At 37.6% G+C, this 19750-nt stretch overlaps 1 protein-coding gene and 1 long non-coding RNA gene across 5 annotated transcripts in view; one reads left to right on the top strand and one right to left on the bottom strand.

The window, feature by feature from the left end:
- Positions 1–4495, bottom strand: part of LOC118821450 — a 31048-nt gene extending 26553 nt beyond the window's left edge. For both annotated transcript variants that reach the window (XR_005008337.1, XR_005008336.1), the window contains exon 1: positions 4395–4495. This is a non-coding gene — a long non-coding RNA (uncharacterized LOC118821450). The remainder of the gene's footprint in view (positions 1–4394) is intronic.
- Positions 1921–19750, top strand: csf2rb (colony stimulating factor 2 receptor subunit beta). Of its 3 annotated transcripts, none has more exons than XM_036590056.1 (15): positions 1921–2100; positions 4483–4630; positions 4986–5168; positions 5454–5559; positions 5675–5847; positions 6793–6941; positions 8141–8288; positions 9061–9184; positions 9859–10007; positions 11572–11705; positions 13208–13376; positions 14894–14987; positions 15689–15761; positions 16448–16545; positions 17874–19750. In XM_036590056.1, exons 3-15 carry the CDS (start codon positions 5072–5074, stop codon positions 18478–18480), a joined length of 2121 nt encoding a protein of 706 aa, XP_036445949.1. In that variant the 5' UTR covers positions 1921–2100; positions 4483–4630; positions 4986–5071; the 3' UTR covers positions 18481–19750. The 3 variants fall into 3 exon arrangements, with proteins under 3 accessions (XP_036445949.1, XP_036445948.1, XP_036445950.1); XM_036590055.1 differs by having other exon boundaries at positions 4512–4630; XM_036590057.1 differs by having other exon boundaries at positions 4512–4630; positions 5678–5847.

Here is a 19750-nt window from a genome sequence, read left to right on the forward strand (position 1 = left end):
ACTCTCCTAGTGATCGCGAGAAAACACGGAATGACGTCACCAACCAATCGCCTACTAAATTAGTTGCCAACTAATTTGGTCGTCAATTGTAGTCGACTAAGTCGAATAATCGTTGCACCCCTATTGTGCATACAATATGGGAATGGCTTTTTTAGTTTTCCATTAGGCAAACCTGGTACCTGGCATTTTTGGTATTACCTGTCGATGTTCCAAGCAAGATGAGTCGTTACAAAAAGAGTTCATGGAAAAACTGCAGACTAATGATTAGTTAAAGAGAACTGTCACTATCACCCTAAACACATATGCTAACGTTAGCTACCAGCTTGATGTACCCTCTTGTGCACCTTTGAGCAACCAGATTCATCTCGTCGTCTGAAACTTGGTGTAGTATTTTCCAAATTCTCTCTACGCCTTTTGCTGTGTTTTCTAAACAAAGACAAAATGTTTCCTTAACATCATGGCAGTTTCATGTGGCGTCACTGTGATGACCAGCTACACTGAAGGGGTACTACATCTGCAGTGGAAATCAAAGTAGCTGGTACCAAAGTGAGTAGAGTCAAGCAGTCGAATTGTGTTGAGCTATAAAATGCAGTGGAAAAGCTCCAAAAGCTTTCCAATGTGAAGTATGGTGGTGGACGCATTAATACTGTGGGGGTAGACATGTGATGCAATGTTGCTTTGCTTCCAAAGTCGTCATGTTAATAACTTTAAAACATTCCTAGCCATTTTTCAGGCCCATTGTCTAACATGATGCACAAACTGTGCTTAGTTGATTCTTCCAGACCTACAACTTTTTAATGCATTACTATTTACTAATGCATTACAGATCTAAAGAACAAAGCTTTGCAAATGCAATCCCAATGCAACAACAAATTTGTCAGGGTGAGCTGAAAAAGCAAGGTCCAAGCTTTTTTTTACCTCACATTAAAGTCCTGTACTTAGAACTGATATTTTTGACATGCAAATAATCAAGATAATGTTTCCTCTGAGAAATTATATCAGAAAAAATATAATTTTATCATGATGTTCAGCAAAAAAGTACAAAAAACAATAAGATTCTATTCATAATTGTACATAATCTTCAGTGCTGCTGGTACGGATGCACAGATGTTCATTAATACATTATTTTGAATACCAGTGGTAATTTCTTGTTTTGTAGAGAGTACTTCATTAAAAGACTTTCTTAAGTGTATGAGTGTTTTAGCTTTCTTTTATGTGTGCTTGGTCAAGAAATGTGCACCCTTATAGCTTGAATGAGGTGACATCTATATAGAGACTGTGGCTGCTAATCGCTGTATTAAGCCATGACACTGACACACTAAAACTCGATATTGTAACCTCCTCTTTCACTGCCAGGGAACTTCTGTCTGACCAGTGTAGCACTGAAAGTATCACATATCACACTATCACTGTTAGAAATGAAACAGGTGGTAGATATTTAACAATGATTAGGCCCACTCATGATCGTATCTGCAACATTCACAGCTTCTGAAACCAGCAATCACTCTTTGGTTTCGGAACCAGAGCATGCTGATAATACGTGACCCTTTTCTGCTAAGAAGTCTCTGCATGCAGTACACAACATTTTTACGCAGTATTTTTACATACTTAACAGAGATAAACAAGTAAACAACAGCAGATTATACAGTTAATGTGAGCTGGTTGATGATATAGGTAACACTTGGAACTGAGATCTTTTAATGACGATGTTGATCAACAGCATGTAAAGATCCCAAATGTAGATCCTTATCTTATCTGCTATCACTCTGCTGTAACCCTGTGGGTGGCTGCACAACAGGCAGCATTTGCTGACCAGGCGGCAGAAGTGTTGACACACCACAAAGAAAGAGGAACTCTTGGTTTTTGGTTTTTAAGTTCTTTCAAAGAAGAGATCACATGCAAAGACATGCTATATTGCACTTCAGTAATGAACACACCAAGACCTCCCTCCCAACACACACGCACATAAATGCACGCAAAAGAGGAAGTGCCTACAATTGCCACAGTTCAGAGACAGATAAATGAAGAGATTATGTGAATGCTGGGGGAAAATGGACTGATGGAGTCCCAAAGGTGGCTTAAAGTAAAATAAAAAGAAAGGTAAGGGCTGTTTCTCATTTAAAAATACTTCCAAAGTAAACTGAGAGATACTGAATTCAGATATTTGGTTTAAAAGACTATAAAAAATGTACTAAATAAGTGCTTTGACCTAATAATGTATTACATAACACAATTCTTGTCAAAGGTAAGTAAAAGGTATTTGTGTTACTATGATGTTATATATATCATTCATGTGTATAGCAACATTTTTTTCAGCACGTAACTTGATTTTAATACGAAAACATCACTTTTTTTCATCACTGTTTTGAGGGCGTTTATCAAGCGCCAGTGAGTTTTATTTGGTCGCTCTGACATATCAGCAGTTGTGAATGTGAATGCATACACAAATAAAAACAGTATTCTATTGAAAAACTAAATATGTTTCAAAATGTATTAATAATATTACAGAGTAAATGTTGGTGAATTACAATAGCCAATATTAAATGGGTTACATTCAGCTTTACTCTGTTTGTGTACTTATTTTGGACTTGTTTTTTTAATATATTTATTTACTTTTATTATGTTTTGGATTTGAGGTCATATTTTATGTAGCCTACTTTCAACTTTCCGCAAACAGACATTTTCACATCTTCCCTTCTGACTCAAACAACCCTACTTTCCCCTCATCCATCTGTACAAAAACAGCAGCAGAACGTTCTTTGACTGTTTTTGCAAACTGTGAAACTTTCAGTCTAACTCAAAGTGCGATTTTTAGGGTGCTTTTAAACACATTGCAGATGTTTATGTACAATGAATAATATAGTTTAAGTATTTAATTGTTCACCGCGACCCAGAAGGATAAGCGGTTTAGATGATGTATGTATTTAATTGTTTAATTCTTGAAGAATCGCCAAATGTTTTGTAATATCATCAAGAGCTCCTAAAAACTCTTTACAGCACAACATATGGGGCTAGGTTCATAGACCCAGACTGAGCCTAAACCTAGACTACATTTTTATATAGATTAGATTCGGCACTGCATTTTTGTCCATGACTAAATTTAATCCATATCCAGGAAACCGAGCCCTTATGCTTATGGATTCGATTTGTATTAAGAACCAAATTAGAGCTTAAAACCTTTTTGAGGTCGCCCATAGAACTTAATCTCTAAGAATGGCAAGGGGCAATTACTATCACGTCAACGCCAAAGTCAATACATTGTTCTAAAGCCAGTGCATTTTAGGTTAATTTTCTTGCACACGCTTTGAGCCTATTCGTCGAGTAAACTGCAATGCAAATCGTGTTTCTTGAAAAAACTCTTGAAAAATCCCAATGAAGAATGGCAATAATCTGGACTAATCTAGAAATCTGGGAAACTGACCCTTAAAAGGAAATTCCACCGATTTTCCAGAATTTTTGCATAATTCTGTCGATGTGATGTAAATAAAGTCATTCAGAGTGGTTTAATGTGAAATAGTTCCTTGCATAGAAACTTCTAATTTCTTTACAGTGGTGAAGACAGGAACCAGGGGTCGCTGTGTCTACAACACAAATATATCCATTTTATTTATTAGCGACAAACAACTAGTGAACCTATACGTGTCTTCTGAGTTTTATATGTAATGTTTATGATGGTAAAATAATAGTTTTTATTTATTTACTTACTTACTTACTTAGGGTCCTATTTTGACTTACAACACCCTGCAAGTATCCTTCCGCCATGACTACAAATGGATTCAAACACCTTTTTAAGCCAAAACTATCTCAAAACAATAATGTTCATTATAAATCATTAAACAATGTGTCAGACATCAGGCAGCATATACTTTCACATATACATGTACATATACATTACATATAACCATTTCATGTAATAACTTCCTGTGAGGGAGCTTTTGAGAGGTGGACGTCTGGTTTAGCATTTCAAACTAAACCACTCTGAGTGACTTTGTTTACATCTTAGCAACTTAATGACGTAGATTTTGAAAAATGAGTGGAGTTCCCCCTCTAACCTGTAGCACACCGCTCAGCGTTCCTACAGGAGTAAATCGGTGTTGTCAACATTATCTCTCACTTGTACATTGTGATACGAGTTCCTCTAAGCATGAGAATTAGCCCCGGACCTGAAAAGAGCTAATGTAGCTTACCACAGCTCAGAGGTATTTCCCCATCGCCGTTTTTCGCTTCACACCTATTCATCTCCCACCTAGCATGAGGCTAAAAATATGCCTCATCACAAAGCAAAGCAACGGAGGTGTGCTACATTCAACTATTCCCGCCATTTCATCATATTCTACACACAGAAAGTCACTTTTCACGGTGTAAAAACATCGCCGAGTCCTGTGACCTCTTACTCTTTCTCTTTGTTCTTCCTCTCTCCGTCTCACTCGCGCACTTTACACCGCTTTTTTCCGTCCTCCCTCCCCTGCATCTCTCTCTTAGAGGGAAATCCCTTTCTCCTCCCTTTCCAGGCACTGAGGCGCGAGGGCGATGACGTCAGCTGGCTTGATGGTTTGGCTGTGGTGAAGAAGACAGATGACTTGTGAGATAAAGCTGTGCTGGCCTGCTGTAGACGGATGATGATGCTGAGGTTTGAATTTCACTTGATATTTAGTCCTGGCACTGTATGTAATAGTAACGGGAGCAATTTTGATTGTATTTTTGGTATAGTTGTTGTTTTGTTGTTATTTGCTGCTGCTGTTGGCTTAGCTTACTGAGAAACACTACTTTATAAAATCTGCCCCCAAGTAATATACTGTAATAAATTCTATATACACTCTAAAAATCAAGAATGTAGCATGTAGCTCATGTGTGTGTACAGTTTAAAGAGTGACTTGAAGGCCTGGGAAAATGGGAATCACCAAACCATACTGGACCTACAGGACACTCCTGGTGTACACCGCTTCCAAACACATGTCTACATAGACATTCTCTTTGTGTTGCAGGTTCACATGCTAGTGTTAACCTTTTGAAATCTCAGGAGAACCTACTCCACAGAGCTGTCCCTCTCTGGTATCCCACCTCTGCCAAGATGATGCCTATGAGGACACTGTTATTCACTGCACTCCCTCTGCTGGTGCTGAGTTCTAAGTTTGAGCAGTGCTCTTTGCAGAGCACAACTTTCCACGGTAAGTGAGACCAAACAAACACAGCTTACTTTTGCACAGTATTAGGAAGCCAACGTGACTGGATCTTGTGATATAAGCATGATATTCACCCTAGAACTTTCATCAGTTTAAAGGAGTAGTGGGAACATCCCTCAGCATTCATGGCACCAATCCGTCAAACTGATGTAGCCTTTTGGATGAGTGGTCATCCAGATTGTGGAACTGTCTAAATAACACTAGACAATTCAATAAACTAGCTTTGTGTTTCACATTTAATGCTGACATCTGTTCTTCTGACTTCTGCAGGACATCCAGTGCTGGACTCCCTGCAGTGCTATAATGACTTCACTACCCACATGCACTGCACTTGGGAAGAGGACCCACATACACCTTTGCAGTTGCTGATAAAAAAGTAAGGAACAAAAATGAATGCATTTGTAGGGTGGTCATATACAGAGATGGGGAAATGGAAAAGGAACATGAAAATGAAAGTCTATACATATAAACTTTTTTTCTCTGTCTGTCAGTAGCGAAAAAAATGATGATTGTGTTTCTGATGGACTTGGTATGCTGTTGCCCAATGGGAAGCGCTATCGTAGCTGTGTCTATAAAACTAAAATATTTCACTGGGGAAAGTGGACCGTCTACTTCACCACATCCTGTCCATCTAAAGAAGCAACTCTTAACATAGCTCAGCACGGTGAGAGAATTGTCTATGTGTTTGCATGTGGGTTTGTCTGTGTGTGTTTATTCACACCCACAGATGCTGAAAAAAAATTAATGGCAAGCTCAAAAGTTTAGTTATTGCTAGTAACTACTGCTCAGCAATGCTGTTGAGCAAACTATTCTAAAAAATAGAATAAAGATTCCTAAGTGGTACTTGGCTTGGACATATGATTCAAGGATAAGCCTTTAAAGTAGAATTCCACCTGTTTTTAGAAGTTTTACATAATTAGATGGTTAAGATGTAAACAGTGTCATTCACTGCACTGTTCTAGAGAAACTTTTCAGGGTAGTGATGGGAACCAGATGTCGGAAGTGTTTTATTTTATAAAAGCTACATCACAGAAAACGTTCAAATACGCTGATGTCTGAGACTTTATTTTCCAATAGTTCAGAGATAAGCTTTTGACCTAAGACGCATTTTGGAAATCCATTCATAGTGGAGAGGTACATGTGCAACATTCCAAGGTAAAATAGTCCCTGGAGATTTTTTTTTTTTCAGATTTACTACCACTTTACCATTTTAACAAATAAAATTTCAAGACTTATAGTGGTTCACTGATCAACTTGGATAGTAAATAAAATGGCTATATCAGCATTGTTGACATTGCTACCCCTGAGTCCCATCACTACCACTGTCTGAAAGTTCCTCTACAATGCACCACTTCACATCAAACCACTCTGAATGACTTTGTTTACATCTCAACCACTGAACTATATAGAAACATTTGTGGTATAGAACCTTTACATTATTTCCTTTACATTATTTTGAATTTTTTAAACTTTAAAAAGGCTCTTCACAGTCACAGCTCAGTTCACTGAAATATTCTATAAGAAAACATACATTGTTCTTCTCTGTCATTGTTCCAAATAAACCTTTTGGGCACCTTTATTGAGTGATAAGTGTTTGTGTGTCCTACAGGCAAAGTCCTAAGCCCAGTAAATGTAATGGAGAAAAAAGTTGATGGTGGGCGAATGCTGAGCTGGAGCAGTCCGTACCCTTCCTCATCCCCTCTCACAAATTCACTCACCTACCAGGTCAAATACAGAAGGCATGGACATGACTGGATTGTGAGTACACTTATTACTGTATAAATCCACACACACAGCAGTTCAGTTGCTTGACAGACATGTTCAGATCCTCATTATGCATTCAGAATGTGTTTGTGTCAAGCTGCTCACTACATCCTTACCAAAAACCATATCTACAGATATTCTGTATTTATCCCCACAATATACACTGATGAGTTAAAACATTGTGACCACTCAAAGATGAAGCAAGTAACATTGATTATCTCATAAAAACGACACATGTCAAGGTCTGGGATACATTAGACAGTAAGCAAACAGTTGGTTCTTATAGTCAACATGCTGGATGTAGAAGAAATAGCAGCTTTGACAAGGGCCAAAATTATAATGGCCAGACGAATAGGTCGGAGCATCTCTGAAATGGCAAGGCTTTTGGGGAGCTCCCAGTCAAAAGAGGTGAGTCCAAGAAGGAACAAACCGTGAACCGGCGACAGGGTGTTGGGCGCCCAAGGCTCATCGATGCATGAGAGCAACGAAGGCTATACCATCTGATCAGAACCAACAGAAGGGAGTCTGTGGCACATGTCACAGAATTTTTTAATGGCGGAATGTGTCACAACACTCAGTGTATCACATCCCCCTATATATAAGGCAGTGAGCAGACCAGTAAGAGTGCTCCTGCTGACCTTTGTCCACCATTGAAAACGTCTACATGGACACATGATTGTCAGACAGTTTTCAAAATAATGCAGCATCACCACATATACAATCATATTGAACTGAATCATTGAGCATTTCAAGAAAATAAGTAGTTATTTCGACCTATTAAGTCATAATTTGAAACGAAATTATAATCAAAACTTTTTTTTCTCTTATCTCACAGAAACAAGCTTTAATATAAAAAGCAAGTGAGCTAAGCCTCCAGCGCAAAGTGTCAGTAGATTGTTGGTAATTGGCACCACTTTTAGTAAATCTGACCCTTCAACTCCTAATACGTACATAAAGAACCAGTTTTTACACACCTGATGACATTGCACATTTGGCTTTTCTGAAGACACAGGAATACATCAACCTCAAAACCATTAAGATTCCCACAAAAGATAACGGCCCAACATGAAAGAATAGTGCTTGCAGTCTGAAACCTGATAGGGATCTGTGACAGCTGAGACAGAAATATGGCAGGCAATGCGTCTGTGTTTGTGCCCCAGATGAGATCTCTCCTTTTCTCATTTCCTGGATAGGTGGTAGATAATATAAATACCAATCAATGGGTGATTAAGGAGCAGGAGCTGCCAGGTTATGGGTATGAGGCCAGAGTGCGAGCGCGGGGTCGAGTGGGCATGTGGAGCAACTGGAGTCCTCCAGTGTCCTGGATCACTGAGGAAGAAGGTACACGATAACTACACTCCCAATTAAATTATTAATATTAGTTAGGCAAAAAGTACATTTCAAAATCAAACTGTGTGTTGCTCCACTGGTGGTTTGGAGAAAATGGAACCTTCTAAAGAATTTTGCTCTTCTGAGTTAATAGTTGTGCAATGAGGTTGTTCACTATTTTGTAATATTGCCCTAGAACAAGCTGAAAGCTGAAAGTTAAAAAAAATAGTTTGTAAAAAATCAACAGTTTTTCCCATACTCCAAATGTGTTTGATCAGCCAAGACATGTTTAGTGTCAAGAAGTTTGCTTCTTTAGTTATGCACTGGAGCTACAAGGCTAATGTAGCTAACAAGTGATGGAAGCTTATATTCCGTAAATTAGCTTTGTACAAGCTGCATGTCTGAATTATCCCATTTATTTCAAACCTTGTTGAGTTGTTAAGTATTTTTAATCAGACTATCTTATGTGGTTTTTGAAACCACGTCACTGTTATCTTTAAAAATGTTTTAATAGATAACAGGTCAGTGTCAGAAAACACAAAACACATTTATAGAGCAAACCACCTTATTGCACAAGTAAAGTGTAGAGTCAAGTTCTTAGGAAGGTTACATGCTATTTTGGAACCACCAGTAATACACAGTTACGCTTGAATTGCTTACCTCTGTTTGCATACAGGAGATAAACCATGACGACACTGACGGATTACTCTAATTTCTCTCTCTGAGTCACTCCTTCTTTCTCTGTTTTTGTGCTACTTCTTCCATTGCCTTGTTTCTCTTTCAGAAGGTGTTTTCAACCTGCAGTGTGTAATAGAGGAAAGGGGTGTGTCGTGTAGCTGGCAGGTAAAAAGAGAGCACGCCCAGTTCCTCTCATTTTACCTGTGCTCGCACACTAATGGATCAAATTTGTGAGTACTTTCTTGCCCTTAGAACAGAGAAATCACATTCACAACCTATCACAGACACACAATGTAATGTAGAGGACACTACACACTCTTTAAGAAAATGTTACTATAAAGCGTTTGTTGAGCGATTCCATACAAGAACCACTTTTGGTTCTGTAAGAAAAAAGAAACTTTTTCCTTTTTTAAAAGAAATTTTTACAGGTTTAAAGGATTCTACCTAGAACATTTACAGCATTTGAAGGTTATTTTAACTTTAAAGAGGTTCTTCACACTCACACATCTCTTGCCATTAAGGTTTGTTAGTGGACCAAACATGTTTTTTCTATGGCTTCGCTCCCAAAACCTATTTTAGCACCTTTATTTTCAAAGGTACAGGGGTGGGCAATGTGTATACATTATATGTTATTGTTACAGTGTTAAATTATGTTACAATATGCTTTTCTGAGTATATCATTGGTGTCATCAGTGCTATAGATGCACAATTTTATCAGAAAAACATCCGTATAGACAGACAATTGCTTTAAAAACAGATGACATGATGATTTATTGTACTCCTTCAGTGCAGAGCGTTTAGGTGATGTTGGGCTACTGTGCTAAAATATCTGTGTTTTTATTTTACTGCCTTTGTAACTCCAAAACTAATTCTTGGAGTGAATTCTCTCATTTATTCTTGCCAGGGAGTGTCAACATTGTGATAACCACATCAACCAGCCAGGTCATGTTGTGCTGGATTTCACATGTCTGGTGGTCGCTTCTGAGCCTGAGATGCTGACCATGGAGCTTAAAAGTGTCCACAACAGCAAGGATTTTGCAAACACCTTGAACAGTGAGTTTGATCAACATTGGGACTGCTCTTGTAAATTACAGTAAACCATACACATCATAACCATGACATCATGAAGCTTAGCCTCCTTAAAGAATGCCATTTCCTTCTGTGATGCCAGGGATAAATTCCAATACTAAAGACTGTCTTTAATTGATATCGCATTCACTGTTACAGTCTGCAGCAGAGGCTCTCAGTCTTGGTCCTGGAGTTAACACTGGTTTACTGTGTTGATTGCAATGGTGCTGCCACCTAGTGTTCACAAATACATGCTGCATTCCTGTTATTCAATTTCAGCCCTAGCAGGGCAGGACACAACTTAGTGTTTTCCTCACTCTAACACATCTAATTCAGCTCACCTAGAGGGAAAAGGCATGAAACTGGACAGTGTTTGATTCAGTTTGACTTTACTGTGTTTATCAAAAGTTTGAGGACACTTTGCATGTGTTTGATTGTCACTGTTACTTTTCACTGTTACTTTACATAAGGAAAATACCCGCCGAAGGTCTTGTTAACCTGAAACAGACACTTCTTCATAATTTTATGTATATATATAGCAGCACTAATCTTCATGTTCATCAGTGTTCTTTCATGGTATGAAGAGTAGCTTTTGCCAAAATAACGATTTGGCTGTTTTGTTATCCAAACTATTGTTAGAGGTGGTTCAAACAGCTGAAAGGTTTGAATGCAAGTGAGTGCTGACATGACAGTAAGGGGATAAAATGAGTGGGGTGTGGCATTATCCTAAAGTTTCTCAAAGGGAAATTTTACCAGTTTTTTTAGATGTCTGCATTGGTAAATTGTAAAAATGTAAGCAAAGTCACTCAGTGTAGTTTGATGTGAAATGCACCATTGTAAAGAAACTTAGCAAGTCAGAGTTGTTCACACTGGTGGTGATAGGAAACAGGTGTCTGAAGAGCTCAATGCCTCTTAAAGCTACCTCACAGAAAGTTATTGTATGAAGTGATTACAAAAAAGCTGCCTGATGCCTGATATGTTGCTTTACGAGATAAACATTTGGCCTAAAACTCTTTGTACCCATATTTCTGTTAGATTTATCACTATTTAATCATTACTATATCAACATTACATTTAGAAACTCTGAAATCACATGTAGGTTTCTGGGTTGTTGTTTTACATGGTCAATAAAATGGCTATATTTGTATTGTAAACATTGTATCAGGATGTTTCTCTACAATGCAATCTTCCCTCAAACCACTATGAATGACTTTGTTTATGTCTAAGTAATTGCAATTTCCACTGTTTTCACAGTTGTTTCTCTAGCTTTGTAGCTGTTGCAATGAAAAATAGCCTGATCTAAACAGCTTTTCATTGAATATGTTAGTGCAACCCACCAAACAATATGCTTATTTATTAAAACCATTTTGAATAGCTGGATGTCCCACCATCCACTTCTTAATATATGATTTCAAATGGATCAGATTACTCATCATGTCATTAATGACATGAGCTATTAGTCCTGGGGTGCAGGATAGATGAATTATTGTGTGAATGGATGTATAGCTTGCAGGATGAGAATTAATTGTATGGTTCTCTGTGCTCACAGTTCAGCCTCCGCGTCTAAACCGTGTCCAGGTGAGCGAGAAGGATGGCATTTGGAAGCTGACCTGGTCCAGACCCAACGTCAGTGAAGCTCTCAGACTCTTCTATCAACTACAGCTCTATAACAACGACACAGGGGTAAGAGGTTCCGTTCAAATTTTGGAATCATGTTTTTCAGTAATACAAAGCCGGTTTTGTTGCAGATGGATGTATACAACTATTCTAATATGTCAGTGTCCTATAACTTCACAGATTTCAAATAATGTTAATTTGTAAAAAAAATTATGCTTTGAATGTGTCCCGATGGTAACAATTGAGAAATCTAAATAACAAATCACAATGTTATTTACCACCAAATAATGTTTTTTTGTTCCCAAAAATTGCCTTAAATATCTAAGAACAGAGACTGATGTCTAGTCAATATTCAGTTTACACTATATTAGTCACTAATTAGTCACACGTAAAATTTGTGATTGGTAGAATATCCAGTGTTCACATGAAGTAAATCTAATGTCTGCTGATTTGTTCAGACTCTCTTTAGTTATTAGTTAAGGCATGAAACCAAATAAAGGCACAGTAAGGTATACAGTAAGGAACCAGTGTATACCATTGTTGCTATTAACTCATTCATGTACAACAACTAGGAAAGGAAAAAGGCCGCAGAACTTACTCTGATTAAATGATGAAATTTGGATGACACCTTGGATGAGAACCTAACAATGTCCTTTGAATTTTCTATTGATTTTTTAAAAACAATCAGTGGCAAATGTGACCAAATGACTGAAGTTAATAGGATATATGAAGTAATATAAACTTTCTTTTTTAGTCAGATTGATAGATTTGAAAACTTTCTGTGCTCAGGAAACATATGGATATGTAAAATTTCAGATCAGAACATGTTGCAAAGATCTTGTGAGCCCAAGTGTGCACTTTCTGTCTTGCACCAGTGCCGTGAAGCCAGCATACATCTGTAGGGGGGGGCACTGGCACATTTGTAGTTCCTCTTTAGTGATGATGGCAGGAGCTTTGATGACTAATGTCAGTCTCTTTTTTAAAGGGGAATTCCAGTCATTACCAAAAAAAATCCTTGCCAGAGTCAGAATTGTTCACAGTGGTGTTAAAAGGCCAGATGTCTTAAGAGATTAAAACCTCTAAAAGCTACCTCAAAGAAAGCCATTACATGAAATGCTTATGAAAATGCTGCCTGATGTCTGAGATATTATTTTACAATATAGATAAGCTTTTGGTGTATTTTTTCAACCTATTCTTGGCAGAGAGGTACTTGTGGGTGTTTTAGATAGCTTGTCATTTTAGATAGCAAATGAAGTGGCTATATTTGCATTGTAAACATTCCAACCTATGGTTCCGATCACCACTATTGTAATACCAGTCAATAAGTTTCTTTTCAGTGCGCATCATCTTCCACATTAAACTGCTCTAAAAGATTTTGTTTACATCTCCGTGATTGAATTATGCAGAAATTTTAGAATTTTTTGAAAATCATCGCAATTGCTTTTGTTTGCAACCGTTTTGAAATGACCTTTTAGCAAAATTCAAACATCTCTCAACTAGTGTGCTTTTATTAATGTGCGTTAGTGCTATTGACAGTGTCCTAACTCTCTCTCAATCTCTCTCAATAGGATTTCACGCTTTTCAATCTTACTGAAGGTGATTTCTGTTTAAACTTGAACCCCTCCAACCTAAGGCCCACTAATACATACATGGCTCGGGTCAGAGCACTGCCATCAGATTCCTTTAGAGGGCGACCCTCTGACTGGTCTGAGCCTGTATACTTCAAAAGCGGTTCAGGTAAACCTCTCTGACCTCTGACCTCTCCGTACTGTTTTTGATCATGTTGTTGTTGAAAGATGTGGGTTGAAAGTAGTTTAATGACTATTGATTACGTTTTTTTTCCCCCAGATTCTCACACATAGCATTTATCAAGTGTAGGTGTTTTTTCATTTGTTTTAATATCTAGTCTTTTTTTAAACAAATGCTTACTGCCCAGATAAATAGCGTTACATATAATTTAATGTACATATAATATAATGTCTAAGACTTAAGCACAGTACTGTATATTAAAGTTCTTTTTTTTTTTTTCTGTAAAGTTACCACTTCTGAGATGCGAGGTCTTGCTATGACAGCAACATTAAGCACAACATGCAATAGGCACAAAGCTATTTCGTGGGATATAAGCTTCCATTACTTATTAGCCTTGTAGCTCTGGCGCACAACTAAAGAAGCAAGTCTTGTCTGAAACTACATTTGGGGTAAAGGAGAAGTTGTGTAAATCAGATTTTTCTCCAGACTATTCCTTTCTTAAAGAAGCACATATGGTGTAACTTTGGCTAACACTTTATTTGCCTACTTTGTAGATTGATTTGCAGATGCTTATCTTGTCCTTAACTTGCATTTAAGACAATATTTATTAAATTCACCTTAATATTACCTAAGCCTAAACTTAGCATTCACTCCATAATGTTTATTTTTGTTAGGATGGTAAATATCATATAGACGATGCTTGTTGAGGGCCTTGTATGCATTTGGGTTGGTTGGGGTAGATAAAGTTGGGGGTGTGAGTTGGCTCTATTTTTAATTGATATTGTGATTTTATTTTATTGTATTTTGTTTTTGTAATTTTGTATTGTACATTGTGTTTTTAGCATAAGTCAAATGTTTACCTGCCCGATGCAAAATATCTTGTCTCTTTAGGATTAGATTTTAGGTTGAGGTAAATTTAGAGCCGTTTATTATTATGTTTATTTTGTCTTGGACAAAATACATTCATCTCGTGAGTTGAGAACAGCTTCCTTAGTTCTGTAGCAGTAAGCCCTGAGCTGCACCCATCTCAGAAGTAGTCACATTTGGTAAAGAGGAGAATCCAAATGGGTATCCCAAAGTTCTCAAAGTCAGGTCTCATTTTATTTGAGATACCATTTTGGATTCTACTCTTTACCAAATGTGTTTACTACTGAGACGGATGCAGTTTAAGGTTTACTGCTATAGAACTAAGGAAGCTGTTTTCATCTCATGTCACTGCTGTTAATGTAATTTGTGTTGTGTAAGAGAAAAAAGAAAGATTGCAGAAAACTGAATGTAATTAAATATTTATGTGTGTGTTTGAGTGTGTGTGTGAGGGGGTGTGCCTGCAGCTTTATGAGCTGCTTACATTTATGAAAAGCTTTTTTATATAAAGAGATGAGAGTATTTCAAAACTATTTGATGTTTTGGAAAGAAATATGTCTTTCAAAGATGTTGACATTATGATGTAAATCTTCTTACGTTCTTATGTTTGTGTGTGTGTGTGTGTGTGTGTGTGTGTGTAGCTTTCTCCATTGCAGCCATTATTTACATCATGACTGCTCTGTTTGTGGCCATGTTTTTTATCGTCCTGTATAAGGCTCTTCCATCCTGCCACAGGTAAATCACACAATGCACTACCTACTAGGGGTGGGTGAAATCTGAAATTGGATGGAATCCAATTTATATCACAGTATTTTAGATTATATTACATCAAAATGTGAATTTGTTTTTTAACAGTAATAACATCAACACAAATAAAAAACTTACAAATTACAACATATAAAATTATTACTACCATAATAATAATAATACTAAAAAGAAAAAGAAGATGTAGAAGAACAATAATTCTTCAGGTCCCTTTAATGGAACCAGCTTTTAGTTGTTCTCTTCAAAAACCTCTCCTCCTGTTTGTTTTCATCTTTCAACTCATTCACTTATCAGTGAGCCTGTTTGTGGTTTGCTTTTTTTGGCCTGAACACGTCATCCACAGTACACCAAAATCCATATCCGCTGGTCCGTTTGAGAACCACTGATCTAGTGATATGGATTTAGCCATACTATGGGGGGTCATACTCTAGTCATACCCTAGATGGCCACAGAAAAAAGCTTACAAGTTGTATGTCTTAATAGTAAGTTTTAAATTTGTAATTTTGGTGCAGTGACACTTACTATCCACAGCCTTAGATCAAAAGGTTTGAGAACTGTTTCAGTAGCATATCTCTCACTCCTACTACCTTCCAGAAGTTAATTATCATGACAGAGCGTTCATGGAAAAGAATGCTAAATAAGTCTGGGTTTGAATGTGTGTTGTTTGACAGGAGATTAGAGCTATGGAAGGTGTCTATTCCCTCTCCCATTAAGAGCAGAGTCCTGGAGGAAATTAGTAATAAGGTGAGTGAGTGCTGGTTTCAAAAATAAAATTAACTTGATCTCAATGGCCAGGACCTGACTGAACATCAGTGGCCAGAACTGAATGCAAAAAGAGATGCTGAGCAACATCAAACCTCAAGGACTGCATTAAAACTTACGCCTGGTCCACACTAGAAGATTTGATGTTGAAAATGTGAGAGATATAATGATGGATGGTTGTCCCTCAGTTAATTACAGCCTCTGTGCTACATAACCTGCTTACAACTCCCCACTTTTATACACACAAAACCAGGCTTCTTTCTCTTTGAATGGGGAGTGACCTATAAACCCAATGTTAATAAATGTTATTTTTATTTTTAAAAAGTAAAAAAAAAATAAAAAATGAGGGTAGCCATGACTAGACTGTGATGATAACACCAAGTGTTAAGATTGGCGTCTATATACCCCACATCACAGGACAATCTAGAAAAATAGTTGTTTAAGAGCAGCCTAAAATCAGGGCTCATCTAGTGACTGTAGGGAGGGGCAAACCAACCTCAAAATCAGCCCAGTTATCCTATATTGTGCGTCAGGCATTAGCCAGTTGGCCCACTGGCATTTTTACTAATACTGATGAATGTGCATTGCCCCTGACGAATAAATAAAGCTACATAACAAAAAAAAAGCATGATAGTTTATTCCATGTTGCTTTCTTTCTCTCTTTACAGAGTTCTCCTGCTGTCAGGGGCAATCTCTACAGTGAGAAGGAGAAAACCTCTGTGTGTATCATGCAACCCTCAGATAACCCAATCATCTGCAAGGGCAGGTCAGACCCTCATCATTGTCATCAGAACTATTGCTGCAAGAGCTGTGCTTTACTTTGTGCTGTATGTAGCATTATTGCTGTTTTGTGCATCAGAAGCACAGAGGTAAAAAAAAAATACTTACACTATAATAGGGCTGCAATTATCAGATATTTTCATCTTCTTATATTTTTAATACTCTAATACTAATAATATCTCAAATATTTGAAATATAGAGTTTCTGTGCTATGAAATATAGAAAAGAAATGAAAATGTACATAATTCTCCACTTACTACAGATAAAGTCAATCAGCCAAGCCATTTTTGGTGTCCAAATTTTGCTTCTTCAGTTTAGCACAGGAGTTATGAGACTCAAGTTACAAGGCTAATGTTGATAACAAACCCTAGAGCTCAACTGTCACCCAAAACTTCTCTCAAACTGCATCTAGGTCTATAATAAGGTCTCACAGACTTTCCTGTGAACATTGGGGGCAACAAGTGAACAAGAAGTGCTGGGCCTAATTTCAACTTCCTTGCGAAATCTGACTTATTTTCAGATGCACGCATGACACACAGGTTTATACGCTCTAGATTACATTTGTGATCTATTTTATTTACAAACATAAATTTACAATTAGATGAACAGTTATTTATAATTAGAAAAAATTGCAAGCATAATCTTTTTTTCATAAAATATATATATAATTTATAAAATGAATGTTTCATTACTATGACTTTTTATTTTGTACTATTTTATAAATTATATTCATGTATTTTGTTTTTTTATTTGCGATCATCAGCGATACACAATGATTTAGGGACATAAAATATAGATATGAAGATTTAGAGTAACATAAAGTGCTAGTCCAGATGCTGTTACTATTTGAACTTGTTAGCAATAAGTAGTCCATGAGAGCAGACCCTCTTTTTAGCTGTCATCTTAAAAATTCAGCATAACTTTCTTGGTCAACTTATTAATGAGCAGATGAGAAGCCATATTTCATATTTTGTATGGTAGTTTTTAAGCCACAGAAACTGATTTCTGGTGTTGATCTTAAAGTCAGACGTGGATAAAGTTTCCTCCTGTTCTGGACAGCTAGCTAACCTGCATGCTCTCATTTATTTTTGGAAATAAATGCAATCAAGAGCATGCTAGGCTACTTAGCATTGCTAATGATAAGAGCTCTAAAACAGATTAACAATGCATATTTTATTCATTATTTATTAAATGCTTGTTGCAGCCCCACAGAAAAAGATTATTATGAAATAATGTTCATAAATATTGCATTAGCATTCTTATTAGCATCATTTTCATATATAAAAAATAGATGTTTCTTTTTTTTTTTTGCAGTATCTCAGAATACCCACTTTTGCCATATAGTGATGACGACCTGACCAAATCAGAATGCACGCACGGACTGGACCACACATCCTCCTACATAGAGGGAAGTGGAATGTCAGTCAAGTCTACCATGAGCTTCACTGGACCTTACATTCTGTGCCAGCAAGACTCTTCATCGCAAAGTGAAACGTTGGACACGTCCTTCTACTCTAACTCAACTTTTGAAGAAGACAGCAGATCCATTATCAATGAGAATGCCACTGACTCTCTTGCAGCAAATGGAGGATACGTTTCATCCCCTCCCACCTCTCTGCCTTCCACAGAACACTCCGCCTCGTCGGATAATCCAGCCACTGGGGGCACAAACCCTGGCCTGTTACAGCTCCCAAAGGACGATCCCCCTGCATACACGCCTAACCCCACTGCGATGCCTGGGGTGCTCTTTTCTAACCGGTCAGGCTACTGTTTGATGCCCAATATGGAGATAAATGTTGCAGCCTGGGTGCAAGTCTCTGCTCCACCACCAGGGGGCAATACAGACAGCCAGTCAGTTGTTGCAGGAGATGGAGACCAAAGTGCGCGTGGCTATGTGACTCTCTCTCAGCCTGCAATCTAATGGTGTGTTCAGACAATTATCATTGACTTGTTGAGAGTCGTAACTATGGCTGGCTTGCATTTGGTAGCTGATAAATGTATCACACAAACAATACATATAGACAGGGAGATGGAACAATGACATTGCGCACTGCAAAAAAGACATTTCCAAGCCGTGGAAGATGTGGAAGCCAGGCAGGAACACTGCTGTTTGCTGTTCAAACTCTTTGTTATATGGTCCACAACGCATACTTGAGGACGGGTTATTTGAGATGGATTTTTTCCTGCCACTAGCTGGATAATGCAGAAGTAAGCGCAGCAGTTAATGTTACTGCTAGGACACTGAATGTCTTTAATAACTAGCCTCTACATCAGTGCCTGTGCTAGCAGCCAGGAACACCATGGATCTCCAATGATTGATGTATTTGTGTAAAGCATGCTGGGTAATGTAATGAGAGAACACTGATGGACAAAAACACAAAAAGAATACAGGACATGAACTGATGAGGCTGAGAATGTTACATAACTTGACAAGTAACATGCTAAATGCTACTTTTAGGCCAAAATGCCCCTTTAACTTGGGACTTTGTTTGCCAGCCTTATTTACTGTGTTCACATGGTATCTGAGAATGGAACTACTGGCTTGTGATACGTCAAAACTCGACCAAGTTTATGACTCATATTTCTGACTTTGGGGTAAAATCAGAAGTTCACAAGGACCGTTCAGACCTCAGTTTTTTCCTGAATGGGATGTGATCTTTTCTGAGTTTCTGAATTATTTTGTATTGTATTTTTATATTTTTGAAAGTTTCATCGAGCAGCTTTTGCATTGCCATATCTGAGAGGGGCAATAACGAACATCTGGACAGAATGTGACTCAATCAGAAACTCAACCATCAGCCTTTTCATCCCGACATATAAACTAATATAAACTCACTAGAGTAGACTCTTCAACAGTACGCTAAGCTTGGACCATGCAGTGTGGCAATCTGACCAACAAATAGCAGTGCTGTTGGTGCACGCATTGAGAACTCATTGTACCTCTCTCCTCCTTTGCATTACATATCACACAAAGTTGTGTGATTACTAAAAATTATACATGCACTATAGTTAATTCCTGCAACAATGAATGTATCTGTCTATGTAAGGATCGTTTCTTTCATGAGGATCGCACAGTAAGACTGAATGTAAACAGGGCACTTAGTGGAACCTTGTTTTAGTTTTTTTTATGCTTGCACTTTGACTGGGATGCCATCTTAAATATTAAAAAAGTGTGTTGTGGCTAGTGTTAA

Source organism: Colossoma macropomum, unplaced genomic scaffold, assembly GCF_904425465.1.
Source record: "Colossoma macropomum unplaced genomic scaffold, Colossoma_macropomum, whole genome shotgun sequence".
NCBI classification, from domain to species: Eukaryota; Metazoa; Chordata; class Actinopteri; order Characiformes; family Serrasalmidae; genus Colossoma; species Colossoma macropomum.